This window comes from Lissotriton helveticus, chromosome 11 (genome assembly GCF_964261635.1).
Source record: "Lissotriton helveticus chromosome 11, aLisHel1.1, whole genome shotgun sequence".
Classification (NCBI taxonomy): Eukaryota; Metazoa; Chordata; class Amphibia; order Caudata; family Salamandridae; genus Lissotriton; species Lissotriton helveticus.
In genome coordinates, this window is record NC_136072.1 from 1,021,074,651 (window position 1) to 1,021,093,912 (window position 19,262).

Genomic DNA, 19,262 nt, shown 5'->3' on the forward strand with positions numbered 1-19,262 from the left:
GTTGCATTTATTGAAGACATTTAAGTATTGCACTCCCCTGTGGCAATGTTGACAATTTACTTATTGTATCTGTATTTAATTGAAAAGGTCTAACAAAATGTTTTTGCCGAATGAAATGAACTCTGGTGTCCTGGAGGTATTTCAGGTTTCCCATTGAGGTCAAATCTGGTGGTAACACCCTTCCAGTTAGCTTTCCAACCGGAGCTGAAATGCAGATGGTGATAATTGACTGGAGTCAGACACACCTTGGGCTAGGAGAATGCACAACACTTTCTCTAAAGAGGTTCTACTAGGGTGCAGATACGCTTGAGCATGGCAATCATCGCAGACTCATTTCTAGGATTCATCAAGGACAATTCAAACACCTTTGATTAATTAAGTCTATTTTATATATATGAAATAACATTCACATAGTACGCAAATTATTAGAGCAACGCATACCAAACACCTTTTCTTTTGCTTCATCTTGTTCTCATCATCAGGGAGTTTGAAGCTCCCATTCATCTTTCCCATAGACTGCAATCTGAATAATCTGGCCACGTTTGGAGCTTTCTCATGTCATCTACCCTGGCCCTCTCTTGCTTTACACAGATCAAGCTTCCCCATGTGGAAATTCTGAAAGTAGGTAAAGATCACGCTTGCTTGAGCTTCCTCGTCAGGTGGCTTACATGGAACACAAGTGCCCCAGCGTTAGGAAGGTTTATGGTTTCAGGAACCATTCAGCTGATGTGTATTTGTCAGACTTTTCACACATCCTTTCAGTTCTTTCAAGGATTTTCTTTCTTAGCTACCCACAAAACTATTGGTTGAATAACCTTGAGCATTTCAATGAATTCATGTTTATGAGTTGGTAATTATGTAAAGTTTTGTACATAAGCTTCCATATACTGAATACATTCAAAGAGAGAATGGGTATTGAAGGCACTATTCTGAATTGTCCATAAGGCTCCATACACATAAATTAGCGTTAGACACATCACTCAACAACTCAAAAATGGCTTATCACCTCAGTGTGAATGATACTCAACCCTGAATAAAAATATATTCACCAAAGATCATCCTACCCCAGCACAAATAATACTCAAAGAAATGCAAGTCAATATGCAATTTTTACAGCAAAGTTTTTTAAGCATACGATTAGCAACACCCATCCATGCCGAGCAGAAAAATGACAAATACCTTTTACCGCTCCAGTCACAGTATTACAGCTTCGAATTGGTAAATTACCATCGAAGCCAAACTGGAATGAATAAAAGCAACCCCTGTGATCAAAGTCATTGTGACCAAAACACGCCATGAGTTTTGTGACAATCAACTATGTTCAGCATTGCATCTGCTGTGAGCTCTATTCATTTTTGCATGGATTTATGTTTCTTTTGACTGGCGCATTTCTCCAGTCTAAGCACGCCACCCTGAAGAGGTAGAGGGTGCAAAGGGAGCCAAAGTTTTATCTATCTATCTATCTATCGATCTATCTACCTGTCTATTTTTTTTATTGTGAGAGATATAACATTGCCGGCTGAACTATGTAAAGTCTCCTCTTTTGGTCTGGTTCACACTATACAAATGCAAAACTATGAATAAATAAAATTGAACTCTCTCATCCTCCTCTTCTTACTTCCAGTATTCTTCCTCTTTTATGATGCCTGACTACGGCATTTCTGATGTAATGACCCAATTAACATATAAAACGTTCAGGCTTTATGTATATATTTTATGGCACTTCTCTTCCGAAATAAACATTTATGATGATGTTGATGATTTATATAAACAAAAAGAGAAAGACACTGCTTCTTTTACATTTTTACTTTATTAGATACACCACAGAAATAGAGAAAATGTTTGTATCTGCATGCAGTGGAAGACAGGAGATTTCTAATCTGTTACTTGTTCGCGTTTGTACACAAACAGTTTGCTGTTCACTACATGCTCATTAGAATGCAAACATCCCTATTAGAGGCACTGCACCATTCCCAGTTCATATGCTCATGCTTTATTTACAATTAAAGATAAACTATTATTTAAAGTCACCTATGTCATACATGTATAGAGTAAACCAGAAAAATGCGGAAGCATGTGCCAAATATACACATTGTCAAATGATTTGCACAACACTTAAATGGCATTTAAAAAGATAGCTTTTTAATCAATACAAGACCATAATATGCTGTGCTCTAAAGTCATGTTGATTGTCTAGAAGAAATATTGTGGAAGTGTAGGGTGAGAGAAGTTGAAAAGTTATAAGAAGTCAATCATTATTTCATTGTTCTGTGGTTCACTGTAGGTGAGTGTTTTGTCACATTGTCAGTTTTTCAAAGATCAATCCTGACTGAGTCATAGCAATCTAACAATGAATATTCCTGCACGCATACAGAACAGTCTATTACATTCTTTACCTGAAATACAAGGAGAATAAATGTCTCCAGTCAACTAATTGAATTTTCATGTTCTGCAACATATATTCTAGTATGGCACAATTACATCCTCATCTTCCTACTACTGTGTAAAGGAAACGCTGAGTCTGTTCAGCAACCTACTGCCATGAAAATTACCAGTGCTATATTATGATACAAATTTACAAAATTTTCAGCTTAAATGCTGAGAATGTATTTTCAGTCATCACAAAGTAGCTTCTATGATTTATCAGAACAATGCAAACAACATTGATGATTTAACGTTGGTTTTTATTAGATATAACACTGCAAATAACACTTAAAATATTAAAGCAACATATACCACACACTAAAAACACCTATGTTCCTTAATAAAGGAATCACACAACACAAGAGGACAAGAAAGAATTAGTCATCTATATAGCTTCCCTAAAATATTTCATGCACAGGGTCAGCAATTTTGCAATGCATTTATGGGTGCTGTCATTCTTTTAGGAAAAAGTTGAGGTTGTGCAAATGAGACTGATAGCCGAGCGAAGACTGCACAACATGTATTCTACTGTTATGAATAAATGCACTTTCAAGAGCATAGTCATCAGATGGTGATACATTCACACAGGAAAGGAATAAAGTTCTCTGGCTGTGAAAGGTAACTATATAATAGTGATGTTACTTGGATTATATTAATATTCTATTGAAAGGCAAGTACAGGAAAAATCCTGACAAAATATGTATTGAAAACTGAATATTGAACTGCGTTCCACAGCAAAAAAATACTAAAGTAGAATTTTTTTCTTAGGAAGATTACGGAGGTTAAACAAAAGATCATAACATATATGTCTATGTGCCTGGCATCATATTTTTTTCTTAGGTACCCAATGGTAGAAATAGTCCAATTGCTATCTCTCTACTGCCCATTTCCACCCAACGTCAAAGAAGGCAGTTTTGTGTCTTCTTCATATATTCTAGTGTACGCACTCACATCTGGCTGTAAATTCCGTTTTTTTAAATAATAGCAATGCAGTTACAGCATCAAACCGTATTACCTGAACCAATATGATTAATTTGTCACATAGTTGATGAGTTTACTACACTGAAACAGAAGTCATGCTTAGCAATTAGGTGTTCCTGTATAGGATGGCTGGGAAAGAGCTTGGTATCCCCCCAAAGACTTAACAGTACCATGGGCATTGGTAAATATGGTATTTCATATGGACATGTCATTTTATTTCAGTATGAGAAATGTTCAGGTGAAACACTCCTAACTGTGGTGTTCTTGAAAGACTTGTAATCCCAAATGGGCCCAGAGGGCTATGTATTTAGCTAATGAGGTAATAAGGGAAGGCTTTTATTTTTTGAGACCGGTTGCATTTTTTTAATGTGATATTCTATGTATATTTTCTATTAAATTAATATGATTTACTAATGTTCAAGACACAAGGGAAGCATATTAAAACTAAATAAAAACACAAATGTTTTATGGTTCACCCCTTGTCAAATTATAGAGTAGTCGCCTGCTACTGAGTGCTGTGCCAAGCATTATTTACTATCTGCAATATCACTGCCTCCAGTAGAGCTCCCAGTAGTGTCCATTGCACATAATGCGTATATTTCAATCCAACTCACCACCCAGTTTCCTGGTAGGTCTGTTTGGAACCTAACATGCACAACAAAGGGGATGAGGAAGTTACACTAACAATGTTGTTACCCTCTCTGGGCCTCCTAAGCAGGGTTATGACAACATAAGGGATGACAGGGGAATAATAGACTCATAATAAGTAACTCATGGAAGGTTTTTAACCCTGCCTAGGAGGCCCAGGATAAACAGATAGGAACACTCCTACTGTAATTTTAATAAGACATTGCAATGTGTATTGCTTTCAATGTTTATTTACATATTTAAAAAAAACATTACTCCACCCCTAGCATTGGCTACACAGGTGTTGTTGTATCATGTCCAATGAAGAAGCATACCACTATTAGTGAGTGAGGGAAGTTTTTACCCATATATAGGTTCCAAGAGAGGAAGGGCAGTGCTTTTAGTCTTACTTCCTCTTCCCCTTTGTTGTGTGTGTTAGGCTTATAGTTTGGTAGGAAGATTGATGATTTGCACCTCTCGTCCCTTTTTTGTGTACAGTTCTGGTTGGAAATCAGACATTGTGACACAAACGCCAGCTTGCATTTCATGGGCTCTGCAGTAATGCCATTAAAATATAACAGGCTACGTTATGAAATATGTGTATAACATTATCAATCTAGTGATCAGAAATATTCTTAAACAGAGCACTTGTCATATTTCTAGAGTCATAATAAATATGTATTGTTGCAGTTAACTTTAATAAAAATGATATGGTCATTTACAGTAAATGAAAGCTGAAATCAATTTTAACATAGGAGCTACCTGACTCTTGTTGAATTGATTTTCAGTAAACCAGATCAACAAATTGTACTGATCAAAAATAAATGTCTGCTGTGATGCGTTGTACATCAGCACAATAGTGCTGCCTGGATCTTACAGAAGCCACAGGTATCTTTACATATTTATAGCATAATGCTTGCGATGTACTGCATTGTTTTTTGTATGTGAAGGTGTGTTAAGCAACATTGCTGCACCACTTGGTGAACTTCCTGAAGCTCAGATACATTATGTAACATAAAATAGAAAATGAAGTATAGAAATTGGTACATTCTTTGTGAAAGTAATTGTGGTAAACTGGAAAGGTTGTGTTATCAGCTTGCGCATTTATTCAGTTTTTCATTTAAATTGATATTTAACTAAAAAGGGAATAGGGGTGAGCCAAGTAATTATCGGCCAATATCCCTTATAGATTCTGCAGTGAAGGTCCTGGGCAGAGTGGTTCTGAGCAAATGATCTGATTGGCTCGAGGACACTAACACTCTGTCAGCATTACAGTATGGGTTCCGAAAGGGGCGCAGTACCACTGATTAGTGCCTTAATCTCCAATTATTGATTGGGAAGTACACCCTAGTGAAGCAAGGCTGTTCGTACATAGCGTTTATGGACCTGTCCTCGGCCTTTGACCAGGTCCAAGCTATGGGGTCAACTTTTAAAGATGGGCCTTGATGAAAACATAGTATATTTTTTAGCCGATCTTCATAGGGACCTCACAGCCACAGTAAGATATGACCGTAAGGGGAATTGCACGGGGAAGATTGGTATAACTAATGGGGTCAGACAAGGCTGCATTCTAGCCCCTTTATTATTTACACTATATATTAATGGGCTAGCTAGTGTTTTGGGTGCAGCCTGCAAAGATATCCCAAAGGCGGGTAAGTTCTGTCTTCCCGCGTTATTATACGCGGATGATGCCGCACTTATAGCGCGTACACCAGTTGGGCTACAAAGTCTGTTAAATGCTTTTTATGAGTTTATGTCTTCCCTGGATCTTAGCGTTAACTATACCAAATCACATATCATGGCTGTGGTCACAAAGGGCGGTCATAGGAAGCTTATGTTACTCCATTGTAATGGGAATAAGTTAACTAGGGTAACCAAATTCCCATACCTTGGGGTTGTTTTTGATGAAAGTTCCACCTGGCTTCCTCAACTGTCCGAGAAAAGAAATGCGTTTGTACGGTCCATCTCTGCTGTTCTGGGTTTTTCCCGCAAATTGGGGGTGAAGCCATTACAAGCAGTGTTAAAGGTCTATGACGCAAAATGTGTGTCCATAGCTATGTATGGCGCAGATCTATGGGGTGTTAAAAATGTTAAGCAGTTACAGGTCGCTGAGGACACATTTTTAAAGTCCATTTTGTCTGTACCACAATCGACTCCAGGTTTTATAGTTCATCAAGAATGTGGGGTGGGATATTTAGAAGATCGGATTGCCATCGCGCCTCTGCTAAAGTGGATTACAGTCTGGCTAAATCCAGAAGTGGATGTGAATCATGAGATTCTGGCGGATTGTCTTAAATTAGAACATTGGCAGTCCATTCCGTGGTTAAGCAATGTTAGAAAGGTTGCAGTCTTACTGGGGCGGACAGAAATATTTAAGGAACCATCCAAACTGGTCAAAGGAGACATAAAATGGGTCAAATCAGCCTTTAAACGGCACAGAGAGATGGACAGAGAGGGCCTTAAACTGAGTAAGCCCACTGTGAGAGCCCACCAGTTGACTGTAACATCAGACAATGACCTAGAGTTATATCTGAAGATTGTTAATAATGCTAACCACAGATACTTACTAACCAAGTTCAGACTAAATAAAATTCCTCTACTTATTTCAGGCCGCCCATGTTGGACTAAGGCCACAGATCTGAAAATATGCATTTGCGATGGTTTTTCCGTAATGGACACTGTTCACTTCATGTTCTTTTGTGGCTTCCTTAAGGATATACGGAAAAAAATTATTATACCCCTTTTGAAGGATAAAGGCTTCAAACAAGTGAAACCTGCATTATTAGATCTCCAACTGTTGAACAATACGTGGGAAATGTTTAATGTTGCTACTTTTTTAAATATAGCAATGAGACTGAGGAAAAATATAGTTAGTCTTAGATAATATTCTTTTTATAGTGCCAATTTCTGAATTTTTAAATTGAGATGAAATGTTTAGGTTTTTAAACTCATTCATGAAATTGTTGTTTATATTGAACTGTTTGTGGTATATTTCTTTCCTTACTCGATGCGCTGTTATTGTTAGTTAACCATATTGCATTTGAATGTTCTTCCCCTTTTTTGGACCCATGTATACTTTTGTGTTTTTTGTTATGAACCGAATAAAGTATTTTGACTGACTGACTGATATTTAACTACACTTTCTTTCTAAATGAAAAGTTATGGTGTGCTGACCTTTAACTAACAATGTGTCTCGATGCCACTGTACTGAACCTGGATAACTGTACAGTAACATAATTATGTATTTCAGAATACAACTGAAGTGATAAGTTGTGTTAACATGGCAAGACTTACATAATCCTCAATAATAATGAGCATTTAATCTTCAAGGGCAGTCATTTCATAATAAACTTGAATTGACAACATCTAAGCCAGAGAACAAATGTATGTCTAAAAGAATTAAATAATCCATAAAAGAAAGGACATTGAAAGGTTTATGAAGTATTTATATTGTGGTCGTACAGTGATGCTCTGTAAACATTCATACCTCTATTCTACATGTAGATTTAGGGAGAAGGAAACAATTTAGAATAATCCTTACACTGCAACAATAACCGTTCAGCTAAAATGCACATATTTCATTTTAACAGATGTTTAATCTTTAGTTCTTCAATGTCTACAATCGTTTTTGAACAGTTGATAAAAACTCAGTTCATGTCACTGGTAATGTTTTAAAATTAACAATTCGAACTGATTGCTTTTTAGTGGATTAGATGCGAGTTGTAAATAATACAATGACCAGAAAATGAGACGAACACCTTCAGTGTCAGAGTTAAATGTATGTACTTGTGTGTGTGAAATTTGTCTAAAAACCACACACACCCTTACTCTACAATAGAAAAGGATGTATTATGCCCAGAACATGAATATTGAAGACAAAGAACATTAAAAGAAACACATATATCTATGGTTGTTTTCTGAAAAAAGCACCTCTATGATGTTAGAAGGTGCACTAGATTTCTGATATTCATTGTATTAGAATAACTGTTGATCAGAAAAGACAATCATAAACATTAGAGCAGGCACACTATAAGCATCTGGAAAGTTTTTGTGAGAATCTAAGACTTGATTAACGGTTAAGGGTGATGGACATTTCTCCAGTATCCAGAGGAATTTAAGATTTGCATGGGAAACCACACGGTGATTTGTATCCACTGTTTTATCAATAAGATGGAGAAAACTCCACCAGGTAATTGTAATCAGGGTTAAGCATTCCTCCAGAAATTTGACTCAATTTGAAATCAGGCCCTGAATGCCACGACCATGAGGCTGAAAATGTTATGCCATTTCAGATCATGCAGTAATACTAGCTTCCACATTCTCTTGTAATTGCTAGTAAACAGAGATTGGCTTGAGGCAAGTAGCTCCTCCCATCCTCCTTGATAATGCACACAAAAATGGAAGGAAAGACCTAAGTGTTAGGAGAGTAGAGATGCACATATGTGCCAGATAAAACATCCGACATGCACTGACAAGGAAGCGAAATTGGGCGAGCAAAAATTCTGTGAAATTCTTCTTGCATATACACATTACACCTTTTTGAGACATATGCATTTAAAATATTATGATAATTCAAAGTACATTTTTGAACTTCAAGCATCTATCATTATCAAAGTATAAATATTGCTCAACTGCTTTACACTGAATACATACAAAATGCAACATTATATTCATTCAAATCATGTTGAATTTTCATTCAGACTTTCGTACTGGTAACAACTACATTTTAAATGTCCAAAGAAAAATATGCTGGTTCTATGAATTAAAATAGGTACATTTACTTTAAATTTAAGACCAACATAATTTCTTCTCTATTTAAGGGAGAGTGCTGAAAAGTGGAAACAAACTGGAAGACAAGACACCAAGATTTACAGTGAGGTGGTACAGAATGCTGTATGGATTTTCTATAAATACTCATATATTTCTTTAATCACTTGGCACATGGTTTTCATTGTGTAGGTTGTGCCAGCGTTCAATTTTCTTATCCTTGTTCTTAAGACACTCATACCAGTGTTTTAAGCGTTCTCCTTTGGCTGTAATTCCGAGAACGCACCCACCTGCGAATAAAAATAAGAAGGTGATTAACATTGTTTCAAGTGGAAGTTTATTGCATTTTGTATGCCTCAGTTGCTGCAGAAAAAAATCTTTTATTGGCTACATGAAATGACATAACCCCTAAATTAGCCTGTTTCTCTGGTTTGAACATTTGCTAAGGGCAGTGATAAGGCTCAGGTAAATGTATAAGCTTTATTTCAGCTATCTAACTATTGTTATTACAGATATCTTGTCTTTACTCAGGGTTAGGCTGTTCTGTTTCTTTATATTGTCAAAGAGAAAACATTTTCCCTCAGTGTGGGATGGAAATAATGAAGGCATTTATTCAATGGTTCATAATTACCAATACAAAGTCAGGTATTTTTGCAGATTATTGTAATTGTCACTGAAATTGCACTTATATAGTGCTTACTAGCCCTGACGAGGTGTCAAAGTGCTTTTAGGTGAGTAGCACGCTCAGGAAAGCCAAAAAGTATTAGTGGTCAATTAGTATAGGGAAATATGATATTAATTTGAGTGGTGGATGTGTAAGTCTGTTATTTGGATTGAAAGGGATAGAATGGGATAGAAGGGGGACTGTTTTTCATTTATTTAGCGCTTGGTACCTCTGATGAGACATCAAATTGCTTTTCAAGGAGTAGTAAAACGCTACTCCGGAACCCAAACAGGATTAGTGGTGATTTAGTATAGGGAAATATGAAATTAATTTGAGGAGTGGACATTTGAGTCTTTTAGTTGGATTTGAATGGGATTGGGCGAATCCTTCAGATGGTTAAGACACCACGAATGAGAAGAATAGTGAATTAGTAGGCAAGTTGAGAAAGACGTGCAGGGCGATAGCACATTATTGTTTTGATGCAAGAACTAAAAGATAGGCAAATAGATATGTCTTGCAAATAGATAAGCTTCCATTAATTAGAACTAGCAAGTGGCCTTACAGATTAAAATAAGTGATAATGTGTTGTAGTATCTATACATCACTCCAATAAAGTTGTGCAGATGTCTTCAAACTGCAAGGTGTGACGGCTTCTTAAATCATTTGCACAGTGGATATTTAACTGGGACATGAAGGTAACAGAATTCGGTAATCCTCACTGTGCAAATTATTTGATAAATCTTCACGTTTAACATCATATGTTCAAGCCTACATTTAATCCTCTGTTCACCGACTTTTAAGAGAGCTGGGGCTGATGTAAAAATATTGCCTAGCGTTAGACATTTGAAGATCACTGAATTAGGGCAAGGAGTAGTATACTGATATTTGATATTTGATATTTATTGTCATTTGTAAAGCGCTGGCTTTCGCTCCGGAGGGAGCATCTTGGCGCTGAGCACACAGAAAGTCGTCTATGGGGAGCATGGATCAAATGGCTGCGAGAACTGAAGAGTCGGACTGAGTATAAATCCAAGTTTTCAGGGATTTCCTAAATAGGCTTTCGGAGGGGGCGTGCCTCAGGCTGGGGGGAAGGCGGTTCCATGCCTTGGCCGCCAAAAAAGAAAAGGTCTTTCCACCCTTGGATTTTAATTTTATACGGGGTTCAGAGATGAGGTTGGCGCCCGATGACCTCAAACAGCGAGTTGGATTATAGCTCTGGAAGCGCTTAATCAGGTAGGATGGACCCAAGCACCTGTTAGCTTTAAATACAGTGACTAAGAGCTTGAAAAGGATTCTCTTGTGGAGTGGCAGCCAGTGGAGGGCGTTGAGGGCTGCAGAGGCCGAGGACCTGCGGGGGAGTTTCAGAACAAGCCTGGCTGCTGCATTTTGGACAGTTTGTAGCTTTTTCAGAGAGGACTTCTTGATACCTGCCAGGAGGCCGTTACAATAATCCAGCCGGGAGAGGACAAGCGCCACCGCGACTGATTTCCTGGCACTGATAGGCAGAAAATTAAAAAATTTCTTTAATTGCCTGATCAGACTGAAACAGCGCCCTGCGGTAATGCGCACATGTTCATCGAAGCTGAGGGAAGCATCAAATTGAACACCCAAGTTGCGTGCTGAGGCTACCGCGCTCGGTGGTGCTTCGGAATTATGAGGCCACCAGTCTTTGGGGGAAAAGAATGTGCCTTTACCGAGGGGAATTATTTCTGTTTTGGCGCTGTTGCATTTTAAATGGTGCAGGTTGAGCCAAGAAAAGACTTCTGACAGACAGTTTTGGAAGTTGATGGCAGCATCCGGGAGTCTTTTATCAATAGTGACGACAAGTTGGGTGTCATCAGCGTAGGATGTCACGAGGATCCCATGTGATTCAATCAACGCAAGAAGGGGGGCCATATACACGTTAAAAAAGAGGGGGCTCAGGATGGAACCCTGTGGTACCCCTGAGGTGATGGATCGTTCACCGGAAACAAAGGGGCCTAAGGAGATCGATTGAGAGCGATTGGATAGAAATGATGTAATCCAAGTAAGTGCGGAGCCCGAGACACCGATCTCACGCATCCTATTAATTAGAATAGTGTGTGAGATGGTGTCGAAGGCCGCGGTTAAGTCGAGCAGGATGAGGACGGCCTGCCTGCCCTCATCCTGCAGGAACTTGATGGTATCAGACAACTCAATCAAAGCGGTCTCTGTGGAATGGCCGGAACGAAAACCGGATTGCTGCGGGTGTAAGATGCATTGATTTTCCACAAAATTCTTTAATTCCTCGTGGACTAGTTGCTCGGTAATTTTGCCTAGTGCAGGGAGGAGTGAGATTGGGCGCATATTGGACAAATCAGTAGGGGATTTATTTTGCTTTTTCATGAGGGGCTTGACTGTGGCCTTCTTCCACTCAATAGGAACAATACCGGAGTCAAGGGATTCGTTCACAATCGCATTGATTAGAGGGTTGACGGACTCAATGAGGTGGTGCAAGATGACTGGGGGGCAGGAATCTGTGGGTGCACCTGATTTACAGGCTAGTATGGCTTTGTGCGTTTGCAGTAGGGAGACTGCTGTAAATTGGTTTAGTGAGGGAGTAGATGTGTCAGACGCTTGGATTAGGATGGGAACCGGGGGGAAGTCCTTATGGATATTATTGATTTTCTCCTCAAAGAAATCAGCGATTTGATCGCAGAGGGCTTGTGAGGGGGGAATTTCAAGTGCCAGTGCTTTGGGATGAGTGAAAGATTTTACGATATTGAAAATCGTATGTTGTTTCTGTTTTGCTGCATCTATTGCTAGAGTGAAAAATGCCTTTTTTGCTTTTTTTATGTCGGAGAGATATAGCTTTCTCTGGAGAATGTAAGTGGATCTGGACGTTGAGTTGTAGGTTTTCCTCCATTCTCTCTCCAAAAGCCTACACTTGAGGTGGCAGTCAGCGAGGGCCGGAGTATACCAGGGGGCATTGGGTTTCTTTTTTCCTCGGGCGGTTTTTTGGCTGACGGATTTTGCATTTACAGAGATTACTCTCTCAATCCACAGGTGGAAGTTTGTGGAATCTAATGAGGCGTCGCCCATGATGGTAGGGGGGGGTACTGCCAGTTGTGGATTGAGTTTGATGAATGCAGCTACCTTTTTCCAATTGACAGGGAAAGAGGTGTGAGGGAGTTTAATGGGAGGAGGGGGCAAGGTTTTGTTATTAATGGAGAAGGGAATGAGACAGTGATCTGTCCATATTTGTGGTACGGGGGTAGCGGCATTTAAGGAGAACAGATTGGTACAAATGCCGTCCAAGGTGTGCCCGGCACAATGGGTAGGAAGGGAGACTAATTGGGAGAGACCGAAAATCTCCAGTGAGTGGCGGAAATTGAGAGTGTGGGGGTTAGTGTCAGATTCCAGATGAAGATTGAATATATCTGAAGCTTATTTACTCTTTTTGAAAACATGCAGTTTCAGGAAAGATAATATTCTTTGTGCATATCTTTCTTCCTTAACTTTTTGTCATAACTTCTTTGTGGAAAGCTATTAGCTTCTGTTACTATTATCCTGTCTGACCTTCTAGCTGCATTAAATCTCAACCGTTACAATGAGTTCATTGCTTCACTGCAGGAAGGGATTGAGTCAGAGCTGGTGAAGGTTCTGGGGCAGCTGCCCTTTGAGACATGATTTTCAATTTACAGCTGCTGTGCATTTGACATGCTGTTTTTTTTTTTGTTGAGATTCTGCAGTTAAAAGTGATTTAAAACGATGTGTTTACTCCCAGAAGATCTAGCCTGCTTCCATTAAGGACTCGCAAAGAAACTTCAGAGAAAATATTAAAGTTTGTCCAGGTTTCTGTAAAGAACATACGCTGTGCGAACAGAAATGACAAATGCATTAGCTGGCAAACAAAAAGTACACTTTGTTAAAATAGTTGTATACATTTTGTATGGTATGATTACTTGTTGAAATGTTTCCACTTTTTTGCACTTTTGTTTGTTTTAAGATTAATTTTTCTTAATTGCAGACTGAGGAAGCGCTGACATAAAATAGACATCATTCACAATTTTCATTTTTTTTTTTACATGGAATCAGTGGAAGCTGGTGAAGTTTGAAAGTGGTGGGCGCAAAATGGAAGCACAACTTTGCCTGAGTGATTGTGACTGTGCAGAGAAGTGTTTGTGTGTGGGGGAGCTTCCCCGCAAAATTTCTTTTCATTCTAAAGAAACTGTGCACACTTTGCTTGCCAAATATTTTCAAGACTCAGGTAGTGTTGAGAGGGTGCTGTGCTGATGCTGAGGTCGTGCTGTGCTGGAGCTAAAGTGGTGCTGTGTTGGTGCTGAGGTGGTGCTATGTAATGGGGATGTGGTGCTGAGTGTTGCTGAGGTGGTGTGGAGTGGTGCTGCATTAGTGGTGCACTGATGAAAAGGTGATGCTGTGCTGAGTTGGTGCTGTGCTGGTGCTGAGAAGGTGCTGTGCTGAGATGGTGCTGTGCTGATGCTGAAATGGTGCTATAGTGGTGTTGAGTGATGTTGTGATGGTGCAGAGGTGGGGCTGAGTGTTGCTGAGGTGGTGCGGTGTGATATCTGAGATGGTGCTTAGGTGGAGCTGCACTGGTGCTGAGGTGGTAATTCACTCTACTTGCTACAGCATCATTAAAGGTGACCTCTGAAAACAAAACATTGAAAAGGATTGATTGTGCTCCAAAGCAGACTTGCTGTGCAAAATAATTAAAGATCTGCGGATTGAAAGCACATCCTGTCACTGAATGCCAGCAGCTGGTGTGCAGGAACCACGCTGCAGGTGTCAGTGCTGAAAAGAGAAAGTGCTTTGTTTCTAAACTTCGTACTGTCATCTTTAGCCATGATTGGCTTATTGATGAGTATATTTATTCACAATTTAAACAAACTTTAATGCATGCCAACTCCTTAATCTATCAAACAAAGCATTTCACAATACTGTAATATTTTTTGGTCAAAGTATTAAAATAGCATTTTTATAATATATTACACCCAACAAATAGTGTCTAGTTTCTGCATTGCTAAGGCTCAGTACGTCAAAATAAAGATTTAAAGTTTAACTACAAAAAGCTCGTCAGTCCCAACTGTAGGTTTTGCAGAAAAGAGCACATTTGACACCACACAGTGATTTATCTTCTTAGAGCAGAACATTTCCAAGCCAAGCACACAAAAAGGTCAAAGGTGACCACCTGCAATTATTTTCATCTGATATAAAACACACACACCTACACACATGTCCTGTAACAAAATGGCTAAATGTAACACGCTTGCAAAAGTCCTTGTAATTAATTCCATCTTAGTCGCATTCATCTAAGAATACATTCACGTACAACTCAATGGTTTCTAAGCCATGCAGCTGTGGGGAAACTGTTGCTTTAAATGCTGTTTAGTTGAGATGCGGTTGCGTAGAGAGTCCAACTGAAGTACCCCCGAGTTCTGAGTGTGCACAAAAGGAAGGATGCAATCAGTCACTAGGGTTAGCAAAAAAGAGAATGTTTAAAACATCGGCATGCATCAGACCAGAGGGAGGGAAGGGGAGTGACACATTCAAAAACAGGCATCAAGTTGTAAAAGGTCCCAGACTGCAAGAGGGAAACACTGTACTTTTATCGATGTCAAGGGAACAATTAATAAACAAAGACAAGACGCGAGAGAACAACCTCATGTTAAATGAAACAATAAAAAAAAAGAGTTCCCCAAAACAATATATATGCCATCTAAGCGTAACGAAACTGTACTTGGCCGGTGCTCCTCTGGAAAAAACCCAGAAGTGATGTATCGCTGCCCTCACAACTTTATGCGACACTAGTTCACGCGTCGCACCTCCCCAGAACATATTCGGACCACTCCCCTGTCATTATTGCATTACAAGGCTCTGAGCTGGGCCCCCCAGCGACGGCGTGGCGTATGCAACCCTCTATGTTGTTAGACTCGGAGTTCCAGGAGGAACTCCGGGTGGAATGTTTGGACTTCTTCAAACGTAATAAAGATTCTGTCCAGGACGTCGAGACCATTTGGGACGCCTTTAAGGCCACGCTCCGGGGTCTCTGCATCTCAAAGGGCTCGGGAGTTCTCAAGAGCATACTGCTTAGGTTGCGCACTCTGGAGTCGGACCTGCGGAGTGCTGAGGAAAGCCTCAGGGCGAACCCCGATAATTCGACCCTCGCTGTCATACGGGAGAAGCTGTCGGAGTACTCCGAGGAGGCAGCTCGGGAGGTGAAGTTCAGAAACAAATACTGGGTGGCTAGACGGTATGGGGAGGGTGAGAGACCTGGGAAGGCTCTGGCGGCAACGGTCAAGCTCATGCGCTCGCCAACCGTTATACTGGAACTTGAGACCGCTGAAGGGCTGGTGCTCAGGGACACCACGCAAATCCTAAATGAGTTTGTGCGACACTATGGTACGTTGTACTCCTCTAGCAGAACTAGTGAACTTACCCTGGACGACTATCTAGCGGATGTGTCCTTGGGGTGGCTGAGCGACGCACAGAGAGCCTTTTTGAGCGCCCCGTTTGAACTAGATGAGATCAGAGAGGCTATCATGCATATGAAATCGGGTAAGGCCACTGGATTGGATGGTATCCCTATTGAGTTTTATAAGACGTTTATTGACTTCATGGCGCCAGTGCTGCGAGAAGTCTATGAAGACGCGCTGGAGGTGGGCCACCTTCCTGCCTCCATGAGAACTGCCCTTATTACGTCCCTGCTCAAACCCGGTAAATCCGCTAATAGCTGCGACTCCTATAGGCCTTTATCCTTGTTAAATTGCGACGTGAAAATCCTTGCCAAATTGATTGCAAAGCGCATCAGCCTTCTACTGCCTGATCTGATACTACCAGATCAGGCCGGATTTGTCCCTGGCAGGGCGACGTCGCACAACCTCCGTACCTTTTTTTCGGTCTATGATTCAGTCCACGAGGACCTCCCAATGGCAGCCATTTTTTTTAGACGCCACAAAGGCGTTTGACTCGCTTGAGTGGGACTATGTGTTCGGGGTGCTCGGGCGCATGGGCTTTCCGCCTATATTTATCTCGTGGATTCGATTATTATACACGCGTCCAACGGCCAGGGTCCTCATTAATGGGAAACTGTCTCCGGAGTTCCCGATCTCTCGGGGGACTAGGCAGGGCTGCCCCCTTTCCCCGCTCCTGTTTGCTATAGCCACGGAACCCCTAGCTGCCAAATTGCGTCAGCATCATCGAGATAGTGCATTACGCTGTTTTCAGAGACAGATTCTTATCTCTATGTATGCTGATGATATCACTCTTTACATTCGCCACCCAGGCGACAACCTGCATCCGATGCTCAGGGAGTTTATACGGTTTGGCGCCCTTTCGGGAGTCCAAATTAACTGGAACAAGTCATGCATCTTCCCCCTCACTGCCTCGACACGTCCATTCCCGCTGGAGTTCCCTCTTGCTTGGTGTGAAGGTGATTTTAAGTACCTGGGCATCCATGTGGAGAAAGATAGAGAGGCGTTGATACGGGCCAATTATGGCACTGTGATGGATAAGATCAGTGACAATATCTCCAGGTGGATCACACTCCCTCTCTCCATGGCCGGGAGGGCCTCACTAGTTAAAATGGTAATCCTCCCTCAGCTGTTATACCTCTTCCTGAACATACCGTTTCATCCCAGACCCTATTTTTTTCGGCTGCTACGCTCGGAGTTGCTCCGGCTGGTGTGGGGTGGGAAGGCGCCCAGGCTCAAATGGGAAATCCTGGTTCGACCATACTCACAAGGTGGCTTTGGTGTTCCGGATTTCGAACTTTATTACCGGACTGCTCAGGCCCATTATGCGTACTTCTGGGTGCGCCAGCAGAGATACATGCCTCAACTGGTGGCTGAACACTGGTTAGCCCACCCGACCCCCATTGAAGGTGCATTTTTTTCCCGGATTGAAGGCAGAGATAAGACTCCTAACACGGTGTCTAGTTCTGTGACGGCGTGGAACTCCATCACTTTGAGGCTCGCCTACACTTCCTCTATGCTCCGCTGTTGCCACTGACCTACCACCCACAGCTCCCACTCCTACAAGAAGCTGGCTTTCAAAATTTGCTGAGAAAAATTCATGTAACTACTTGGGGGGACCTGTACCGTAGTGGCATATTTCGGTCCAAGGACCAGCTTTATGAGGGTATACAACCGACGACTCTGGACCTGTTCTACTATATCAGGCTTCGGCACGGGCTGCAGGCCATTACACCTGACTTCCCACACGAGCCCCCAGTGCTTCTTCCCCTACAGACCCTGCTACTCCAAGACAGTCCCAATAAACTGGTGTCCACACTTTATAAATCTGTTCGTGCCAACATGACTTACGCTGCTCTACCGGCCAGGGGCAACATCTTGCATGGGGGTGTGATGCGGTGAACCGCTACTGGATTCAGGTGTTTCAAGCACTGTCCAAAATGATACACATGGCAGTGGACCCGTCCCCATTGGTGGCTCTACTTGGGTATGTTGAGCCTCTCCAGGCAGCTCACCGCAAGTACGTGGCACTAGCTATGCTCCTGGCTAAGCGCAGGGTGGCCTGTAGGTGGGGGAGGGGAAGGGCACCCAAGTTTAAGGATTGGATGAGTGACATGGTTTACTGCCAAGAACAATTGCACATTTATTCCGAGCTGCTGCCACCTACTTCTAGGCCTACTGACATTTGGGCCCCTTTGCAATGTTATTTAATAACTGACCCCCCAGAGGATGGAGATGATTGAGGTTGCGATAAGGAGACATTACAGTGTGGACTCTTGGGTCCTGAGTTGACGGCCCGGGCTGACCTTATGCGGTCTGGAATGATGTTTTTTTTGTATTCCCCCCCCCCATTTGTTTACATTATCTGTGGATTGCTCATGCTCCCGAGATACTACCCTGACGGCTCCCGGACTGCTACATTGGATGTTGGGCCGCACTATCACTGCAACTGTGGACTCACGGCGATGCCAACTACACACCTCACACGGCCCTTTGTGTCTGCTCCAGCACCTGGCTTGCCCGCCCCCCCTCCCTGAGATCACCATGTTACTGCACATGTTACTGTTGACCAAAAAATATCAAAATGCGGAACACTTTGATTTAGCTATGTGAATGCTGCACTTGTCACTTGGATGTTGATGGTTTGCGAGCTTATATTCGCACTGATAAAAATATGCTACTGTTTGTCTTGTATATATGCGTTGATAGCGGCCAGCCTCCGGGTTGTGGGTGTGACGCTGTGTAATCCTGACAATGCTGAATAAATGTTTTGCACCAAAAAAAAAAAAAAATGATGTATCGCTGCCAAAACCAATTTTAAGGCAGCAAAGAAGAGTGACACTGCATTGAACAAATGGCGAGCAGCAGGCTGGGAGCTAAGTCATTTACTGAAAACAAAAGGTCTTGCACACAGCGCATGCGCGCTGCTAGGCTCGACCGAACACACGCACACATTTGAGTATTTTTGTCTGATTGGACCAAGTCAGCACTGGAGAGAGCCATGAACACTTAAGCAACACACTACAGCAGTGTGCCCCATGAGGGGGACAGCTTCTACCCCGAGGGCGAGATGAAGATGTCTTCCCAGGTCTGAAATGGTGTCATCTACAGTGAACCGGGCTGCATTGGAAGACTTAATGCTGCGTAATTGTGATGCAGGAACTCACTGGGAGGAATTCTGTGGTATGAGGGCTGGTCAAAACCCAGTCTCGTGGATCTGAAGATATCCAAACTGGAAATTAAAAAAAATCGTACCTCTACAATCTTCCTCCTCCAAATGTAATGCACCCAAAAGCTGAGGGCCCGCCCGACTATAAAAATACAATGTTCCCTCACTACCTGGCTGT

General features: G+C 41.5%; 1 protein-coding gene across 1 annotated transcript in view; it reads right to left on the reverse strand.

The window, feature by feature from the left end:
- Window positions 1-1,791: 1,791 nt before the first annotated feature.
- Window positions 1,792-19,262, reverse strand: part of RPH3A (rabphilin 3A) — a 1,088,002-nt gene continuing 1,070,531 nt past the window's right edge. Inside the window, exon 20 of the mRNA XM_078667417.1 lies at window positions 1,792-9,089. Coding sequence (XP_078523543.1) covers window positions 8,959-9,089 — 131 coding nt within the window. The 3' untranslated portion in view covers window positions 1,792-8,958. The remainder of the gene's footprint in view (window positions 9,090-19,262) is intronic.